General features: G+C 49.7%; 1 protein-coding gene across 2 annotated transcripts; it reads right to left on the reverse strand.

Moving 5' to 3' along the window:
* Nucleotides 1-678: 678 nt before the first annotated feature.
* LOC119461785 (alpha-crystallin A chain) lies at nucleotides 679-8307 on the reverse strand. 2 transcript variants are annotated; one of them, XM_037723161.2, is made up of 3 exons: nucleotides 8061-8307; nucleotides 1963-2251; nucleotides 679-1170 (listed from the first exon to the last, which is right to left on the reverse strand). In XM_037723161.2, the coding sequence occupies exons 2-3, from the start codon at nucleotides 2200-2202 to the stop codon at nucleotides 853-855; spliced, it is 558 nt and encodes a 185-aa protein (XP_037579089.1). In that variant the 5' UTR covers nucleotides 2203-2251; nucleotides 8061-8307; the 3' UTR covers nucleotides 679-852. The 2 variants fall into 2 exon arrangements, with proteins under 2 accessions (XP_037579089.1, XP_037579088.1); XM_037723160.2 differs by having other exon boundaries at nucleotides 8133-8306.
* Nucleotides 8308-8522: the final 215 nt, after the last annotated feature.

Raw genomic sequence — 8522 nt, forward strand, 5'->3', positions numbered from 1 at the left:
ACTTTTTGTTCTTTCTGTTAAACTTAGTGTTTTTGTGAGGTCGGTGTGCATGTTTTTTCCCATATGTACCACTCCAAAATGTTTCACCACAAGATTAATTGATGTTGATTGTGTCATCTTCCTTGAGACGGAGACCAACGCATGCAGAAGCAACTGCACCCGATTCCGCTATCCGACGGCACAGTGAGCCGTTCGTTGGGAGCTTTGCCACCCGATTAATATACGGTATTATTCTCACGGTCTTCTCTTATGAAACTCATCGCCACGGTCGCATGTCGGATGAATAAATAGCGTGCGCGCGTTGCCGAAGTCGCCCCGGCCTGGTGAAGACGTCGGAGCGACTTCGAAACGTTGCATTGAAATAATGGACCTAGTTGGTTGGCGCACTCTTGGTCTAATTTCGATCAACAAGCGGCCGAACAAGTGGAAGTGGCTTACATTTGGTCGGCCACTGTTCAACACATCGTAATTAATGTTCCCGTACATTCTTTATCAGGCATAATTTCGAGTGGTTCTATGTCATCTACACGTCTATTGTAGTCCCACAGAGGTTCACATTGTGGCGATTCGCTTCCCTCTATCCCAACACATAGACAGTGGGAAGCCGTGCTGTCCAGCTAGGACCCGCGTGACCAGCATCAACTGGCTTGGCGGGCCCGGCAGCCAGCAAAGTCCATATAGGGATCTTCGCGTTATTTTCTTTTTGTCAATAAACTTTTTATCGTCATCCTCCTCTTCCTCCCCAGCTCACTGACTTGAGTCTTGAATCAGGCCGACAAGCAATCGCCTCCTGAATGAAGTGGATACATTCGAGGCGTGCGTGGTGCCAGAGGCCTTTATTGGGCGCCGCCATCAGGGCTCGTGCTGAACGGGCACGGGCAAGGGCAGCGCGGCGGCGCCCTGCACGGCGATGGGCACGATGCGCTCGTTGGGCGCCGAGGCGGGCGGCTTCTTTGGCGCCGTGATGGTGAGCACGCCGTCGGGCGACAGCGTGGAGGACACCTGCTCGGGCAGGGTGTCCTCGGGCAGCACGTAGCGCCGGGTGAACTCGCGAGACACGAACCCGTGCTCGTCCATGCGCTCCTCGTGACGCGCCGACACGCTGATGCACCGGTCCACCGTCTTCACCGTGATCTCCTCCGGCGAGAAGTGGCTCACGTCAAGCATCACCTGCGCAGTAGCATGTGTCAGTGTGTGCAAAAGGGATGCTTCTTGGAGGAAGTAAACAAAGAAACCAGAGAAGGCATCGGGGAAAGTTAACTGCTGTGGACGAAAAGATGCAAATGAGAGCCCTATTGTCAGTGCCTTTACTATTGAGGTATCCCGTGGCGGCTGTTCTCCCGTTTAGAGCGAAAGCTGTGCATGGCTGGGCGAAACGAAAAACCGTTGGTCCCATGTTTCGCTAAACGTCTACATTGGCTGCGCCGTCAGTTACGTCGTTCTCTACGTCGCACCCAAGCGCGCGCGCCATTGGCAGCGCTGTTATAGTGACGTCGTTCTCTGCGTCGTGCCTGTTCTGCCCGCAACGCCGTTTCCTCGGCTCGCCGTTGTCGCATGCGTTCGATATCTCGAGTTAGCTCGGCGTCGCGGTTAGCAGCATCCACCCGCCATTGGCGCTTACGTTCCACTAGAAACACAAACATGTAACCAATTATTGAGAAACGCTTCAATACAGCGTCGGGATTAACCCACTGCTAAACACCGAGGCCGCTCGTTTCAGCTTCGCTGGTTAACCATCTGTACGGAGTGCTTGTGCGGGGATTTTTGCTTTGCACACGGTATATTTCACTTTGTATTTGCCAGTTTTATTTTTATTTGTTGTTGTTTTCCGTGTACCCAAGGAAGTGGATGGGTATGCATCAGCAGCGTCACTTTTCCGTCTAGGTGGTGGTTGTATATATGCGACTCGGTGGTGAAACCTTCGTTTACGTGAGCAGCGCGTTAGGCCGCGTGTTCGCTCACCTGGAAGGAGTCCGGCTCGTTTCGCAGTTCGGACACTCCACCGCCTCCTGCGCCCCTGGACAGCTGTCTCCGGAATGGCGCCCGCATGCCGATCCGCGCGGGCCTCAGCGCCCGCAGGTCGTCGTCCAGCAGCTGGGCACCGAAGTGCTGGTCGAACAGCCGGCTGCTGGGCACATCCCACGAGTCCGACCACCAGTCGCGGCCGGGGAACCATGTCGAGGGAACCAAGCTGCGCGCCATGCCTGTCTACTAGCGCTGCACGTGTAGTTTAGGCTTCGCCTCGTGCGCCCTGCACACGCAGAACCGGACACTTCGTGTGAGCAAGGGAATGACACTGCCTGTTTTCAAGTACATCTCTGCGTCCCGTGTGCCGTCATATAAAGAAACTCGGCGACAGACACTGGTACACCCAAATTCTGGAAACACTGTGGTCTCTACCGCACGGCGTATCACTAGGAGTCACCTTGACTACCGCGCGGGTCCAAGCCCACAGGGGAGGATGAGCCCAGCCGTGTGTGTTTCGTGTGCCCGAAGCGAACCCTAGCTCGGTCTCCAGTGGGAGCGAGACAAAGCGCCGCAAGACTGGGTCCAGAGGAAGGCGCTTATTATATACGACTACCTTCGCGGTGTCTAACTGTTACTTGTTGTGTATTTATGTTTGTCGTCCTACTTCGCCTGTGGAGTGCATAGCAAACCAAAGCACGTCAACAAACTCGTCCAATAGCGTGTCATATGAATAAACGATAGTAAAGTTATTATTGCCACAAGGAATGTTAATAAACATTCGTTGTATCTGAAATCAAGGCTTTGTTGGTACTTAGTGAGTATTAATGCTCACTAAGTACCAGCGAAGCCTTGCTTTCAGATACCCCTGGTCAATGATGAAGCAAATATGTTGAAATACTTTAGGACATAATTACATAACCACTGAAACGCAGTTTTCATCTGTCACCTAGCTTAGTCGGTATAAAAAGTATATATATTTTTTATTGTCACGAGTATCGGTCGCAGGGAGGTAAATTTTGAGCGCCTGGCCCAGCTATATGAGTTCGCCTGTGTGGAAACAAACCAAGTTTCACATCATTCCTACCTAGCTGGCAATACGTTTGTAAAGCCAATATGCAGAAATTGAGTTTTGACCGGCTCCTGGTACAAATGAGTACCAATTTACTTTGTCGTACATTTGATGCAAACATGCTACGACTTCTCTAGATGACAATACCATTAAGTACAATTATCTGCCTGTGTATATTTTCCTGTTCCAAATTGTCATGAAATACTCACTTCCTTGCCTAAACCCGCATACCCCCCAAAAAAGTTAAACGTTATTTTGTTGCTTTTCATTCTAAAATTCCGAATTCTATTGACGCGAACATTGTCAATAGAATGACATCACAGAACAAAACAACGTACACCAATGTCACAGATGTATGGAGCTGACGCAAGTGCAACAAGAATCAGCAAGCCAGAGTACAGATGCGAGAAACGTTCACTTGACGCATGCGCCAAACGTCTCAAAGAGTTAGTCGGCTTTGGCAAGAGAGGAGCATATGCTTGCTGTCGTGACCTAGTGGTTAGAGCCACGGCCGATCGATTAAAACGTGCCTGTGCGTTTTTATCCAGCAGCCGTGGTGTACTGAGCTGCTGTGTTCGAAGGCAGAGGTTCAATTCCACTGTCGGTCACGAATTTCTTTCTATTACATAGGATCGAAACGAGGCGAGACAAGAAATATACCTACCGAAAAATGCCTGGAATGAGGCAAACAATGCTTGTCATTAAGATCAAAGCCTCGTGTTCAAGAATTGGAGCTCGCAGTCAAAGAACGCGTTTTTGCGGCACGCTTATAGACAAGTATTTATTTTTCTTTAAAAAAAACTTCTGTCAATTTTCTTGTAAAACCGACCACACACAAGCATGCCTCATTAAATATAGGGGCACACCCGCAGCTGCGAAACTGGTGTGCAAAATGTGAATAGCCTGCGGGCCGCAATGATTTCTTAGCCTCTTTAATGTCGTGTTTAAACATCGTCCAGTATGCCCAATATAAAATTTACACATGTCATCGGAATAGAGAAACCCCCCTCCCCCCCCCCCCCCTCAGAAAAGCAGTGTAAAGGGACAGGCGATAAGTTGCACATGTTTTTCAAAAAATAAACGCAGTCAGTGAAAGTATTTACGCGATGATCTTGCCCTTTCATAATGTCGCCTTCGTGATTGTTTGTCCAAATACTCCTGGATGGCATTCCATGGACAAAACGTGGGCCCCTTGGTCACGAAAAGCTAAGTTTTGCCCACAGAGGCGCCTCACAATAAGTAGTATAGCGAAATATTTGCATACGCGTAGTGCCGTACAACAAGAAGGGGGGGGGGGGGGGGGGGATTGCACTGATTTCTTGGCGTCATAATCGATAGAGGGTTGCCTGGGAGCTGAGCCTCGAGTCTCGCATTTGACAAAGACCTGCGTCACATCACTGCTAAGCTAAATCAATGAAACAGTTTTACTTATGTCGTGTATTACCGTACGCAGCCGCGTTTGGCGGCAAGCTAAATATTTCTGTCCAGCAAAAATCAAGATATGCAAGGCAGCGGACCGTATTTCCTACGTGTTTATGTTTATGCCATGTTTATGTGATGTTGTGTGTTGCCGCCGCACCTCTGACAGCCGCGCGCGCTATCTCCAAACTGCGTCCTCAACGGTTACTCTATTGTCAAACATTCATCACCTCTGGCGTAAAAATAATCTCGACGAGAGGGTTCTATGGAGCCGAGAAAACCGAACAAAAGACGAGGATAGATGCGAGTGGCCGTTGACTCATGCTCAGAACAGCCACAGGTGACAGAGTGTCTGCGAGGAGGGAGGCTGCTGCTGGAAAAAGCCCCGAGCCCGAAAAAACACGGCACGAAGTTCGACGCGACGTTGGCCGCGGGGCGTGCTACGTGGGCGTCGAAGGGAAACGCGCTACCTCAAGCCGTTCGGTGCACTTCGCTTGAACCGCATGCTGCTGACGGATGAGTGCAGGAACCTGGGGCTGGGATAATGTAACGATTATATTCTACAGATGCTTTATACATTGCAGTCAGTGCAAATGTAACCATGCGTTTTCCCAGCGTAAAACGTTGTTCATGCACCCAGATAATACAACGACAGAGATAGAAGCTCATGTGATTAAAGGTTCGAAAGATAATGTTGTAATCAGTTCCTTAACTTCACAGATAAAGAAATTCAATTTCTTGCAGTGAATGTGTAAACACTGATATCTACGCGTGGATAAGGATGCGGCGATTGCTTTTTCTTTTTTTCGTGTGTTGTTTCGGCAACCACGCATGTCTAGCCCCGTTGGTTATCTGTGCGTAAAAGGCAAGGCGTGTCAATTAATGTCCCACATTTGTTAGTCAATTAACGACGTCTCTCTGTGCTCCTGCGTGTCTTGTCTCGTGTAGCAGCACGGTTTTCTTCTTGTCATGAACCAACTATAGTCCGACAGTCAATCCTCGCGCTATTGTACACTTTGCATTATTTTAGGCATATATTGAGGCATCTCGCATGCTTTTCCCGTCTTTAGCGCTGCGCTCGCGGTACTTTGAGGTGACGAATGCATGCCCGTATCAGCGTGACACAGCGTTTCCGACAGGAAGGTAGAGAACGCGCGGTGTTAAAGAAAGAAAATGCAGGCAAGATATATGACGATTGTTGTTTGGGACAAGCTAAGCCTCAAAGGGCGCAAAATATTCTTGCACTATACTTATTCTCTCTTTTCGCGCTTCGTGAATGGTACGTCAGTGGGTTGTCAATAGTGACTAGGGGGACGATGTGGTGGTCTACGTCATCATTAAGATCGTCCATCGTGACTGCTGTACGATAAGGAACGGACATAATCGATGTAAATGAACCCTTACATTATACAGGTCCTGCCACTGCCAGTACACACTACTAAGTAAACGGGCGTGATAAGAGTTTAACAGACAACTCCAGTGGAGTTTCTGCATAATTTTTTGCTTCTGGCTCATATCGTAATGCGGCCGCCGCAGCAGGGAGTCGAGGCCGCGACCTCAGCAGCAAAACACCCCCACAGCCACTGCCGGCAAAGACACAGCGAGAATGGCCCATGGTAAGCGACACAAAAGAGTCAGGTGCGGTCATATTGGTACGTCGTGTCCGTGGACAGGTTTGTCTTCAGCCATTGCTGTGTGATTTCTTACAGCGAAGCTGTATATTGCTAGGTTCTGGCGGATCGCGTCCCCGGACAAAACGACGCCTACAACAACAAAGTGGGCTGATTCTAGTGATTGTGCAGAAAGGGTCCAAGCTCAATGGCACATACTCCTGTGGGCTCGGGGACCTGTAACGCGCCCTTGAACTACCCTTGTCACGCGTGGGACCCAAAGAGACAAAAGCTGCACTGGAGCGATGAACGCTGTTGCCCAAACGCTAGTCTATGACGATGTCTGTCGAAACGTCAATGATAAAACGTAATAGTCTACCGACCAATAGGTGTGTCTCATTCTCTCTTGACAAAGCCATTTCCCTAGCGACGTCATCAGTTGCCCCTTGGACTCGGTATGGGTAAGACCCGTGTCGCTCGCTCCGAAGAGGACGAGCGCGCTTCAAGGAGCGCCGGATGGATGCGAAAGCGACGAGAAGCCGAACGCACAGAGGCCCAACGTGCTGCGGCCGCTGTCGCAAGGTGGTGTGAATCTAGTCGCCTAAACTCGCTTTCACTCGCACATACAGCATACAGCACACAGCGACGCAACGAAGCTATAGATGTGTTGTGTCTTTTCAACCATTTAACATAACCACCAAAATATAAATAAACAAAGCCAACAGTTCTTTCTTCCCTCTTCACATAGTGCAAGGGCTCTGAATTTGTTTCTTGTTTGTTTTTGTTTTGTTTTGTTTTGCTTGTGCGCGATAAAGCTGTGAAATAAGGAACATTTTGCTTTCTAACAGCACTGGCACATCCACGTATTATGCGCAGCTCTGAGTGCCAGTTGTCTTATCTTGTGCAGGTTAATAATGCCTTCTCTGTTTCGCGACTATTTTTACTGTTTTGTTCTATTTCTGTTTCCTTGTTTATGTTTTGGTGTTCTCGGTCCTACCGCCACTTACCTAATTGGAACTCCGCATCGATTTCTGTCGATGCCAGACGATGATGCATTTCATTGCTTCGTGGACTGTGCAAATGCACTCTAACGCCCAAACTAAGCGTCCGAGTTAGATTACGGCGATGTCATACACACACTGGAAAATTCAGGAAGGGAAAACCCCCTTTAATTAGATTTCTGCTGTTATCACTACATTTCAATCCGATATTACCTCATTAGGCAAGGTTAAGCGGCAACATGCATAAAGTCAGCGATGTTGTCCTTTCATGGTGGCTAACAGCCTCAAGGCATCTGCGATGACGGTAAGGTTAAGGCGTGGTTTTCCTTCTGCCACGTAGTATTCCGTGCTGCATACTTCAAAGTATCAATTAAGCAGCTTGGCGAGTAGTTAGAGCTGAGCTGTAAATAATATCGGAGATAATTTGCCCCTTCATTTACAGTAAGAGAAAGTAAAGATCCCATGCAACTATACTGACAGCAACGATTTCAGGCCGTAACACGCAAGGCATGAATTTCTGACTGTTATTCCCGCAGAGGCGTATAGCAAAGCTTTGTGAATGACGCCGAGCGGGCTATTCAGCTATAGTCTGTCATCGCGCCTTCTCTTTAACATTACTTCAACAGACATGCCTCGGTTAAGTGTGGCACGTCAATCACTGTTTAGCAAAGCGTTATTCTGAGCAATATCGGCCAGCTAGCGTGTGAGCGGTGTTTATGAAATAGTTTTCAACAGCCGTGGAATGTGCAAGAACTTTGTATGTGCATGCAGCAGACCGAAGAACCTGAGCACACTTCAAGCGACAGGTTCGCGATGGACGCCGGTGCTCGGGAGGCCGAATTACGAGGAGCCACAGATCACTTAACTCTTCGACGCTTCAAATTCCGCCACGCTGCCTGACGACAGCTCAGTCGGAGACATGGCAGCAGCCCCGAATAGCACTGTCAACGACCGCACATGCTTCTCGTCTGGCGTGCGTGCAGCGTCACTTACCGCGCAATTCTTCGCACACGGCTACCGCATTGACGACCAGTACAGATGATAAGGAAAGACAGCTCAACTCACGATGCGTTTTGTGGACGCGGCTTGCTGCTCACACCGTGGCAATATCCTCCGCACGCGCTGCAGCACTGCCGATGAGCCTTCGATGATGGGGCGGGGACCGTGGCCGCAGACGACGCGCGCGCCGACGCCAAAATCGCGTCGTTCGCCGAACTTGGCCCGGGCCCGAACCCTTCTCCGTTGCCGCCGGTGAGAGGAGGAATGGAAAAAAGAGGAGGTTGGCGGGGATGGGGGCTGACTCGCGTTTGTTGCGCAATAGTTGCGTGCAACGAAGCGCAAGACGGGCGAGTGTTGCATAATTACTGGACACGCTTTGGGAATGTTGCCGCGGCTGCTCTGTGCTCGAATTTCGTGCGGAGCTCGAATTCGGCACCGGTTTTGTCGAACACGTCG

This window comes from Dermacentor silvarum, chromosome 8, assembly GCF_013339745.2.
Source record: "Dermacentor silvarum isolate Dsil-2018 chromosome 8, BIME_Dsil_1.4, whole genome shotgun sequence".
In the NCBI taxonomy this organism is placed as follows: Eukaryota; Metazoa; Arthropoda; class Arachnida; order Ixodida; family Ixodidae; genus Dermacentor; species Dermacentor silvarum.

What these genes read in the sequence shown, in the direction of transcription:
- LOC119461785 (XM_037723161.2), bottom strand. Translation starts at nt 2,202, where the DNA reads ATGGCGCGCAGCTTGGTTCCCTCGACATGGTTCCCCGGCCGCGACTGG. An exon ending in ACGAGCCGGACTCCTTCCAG is followed by an intron (nt 1,171 to 1,962) that starts GTGAGCGAACAC and finishes GCTACTGCGCAG; the next exon opens with GTGATGCTTGACGTGAGCCA.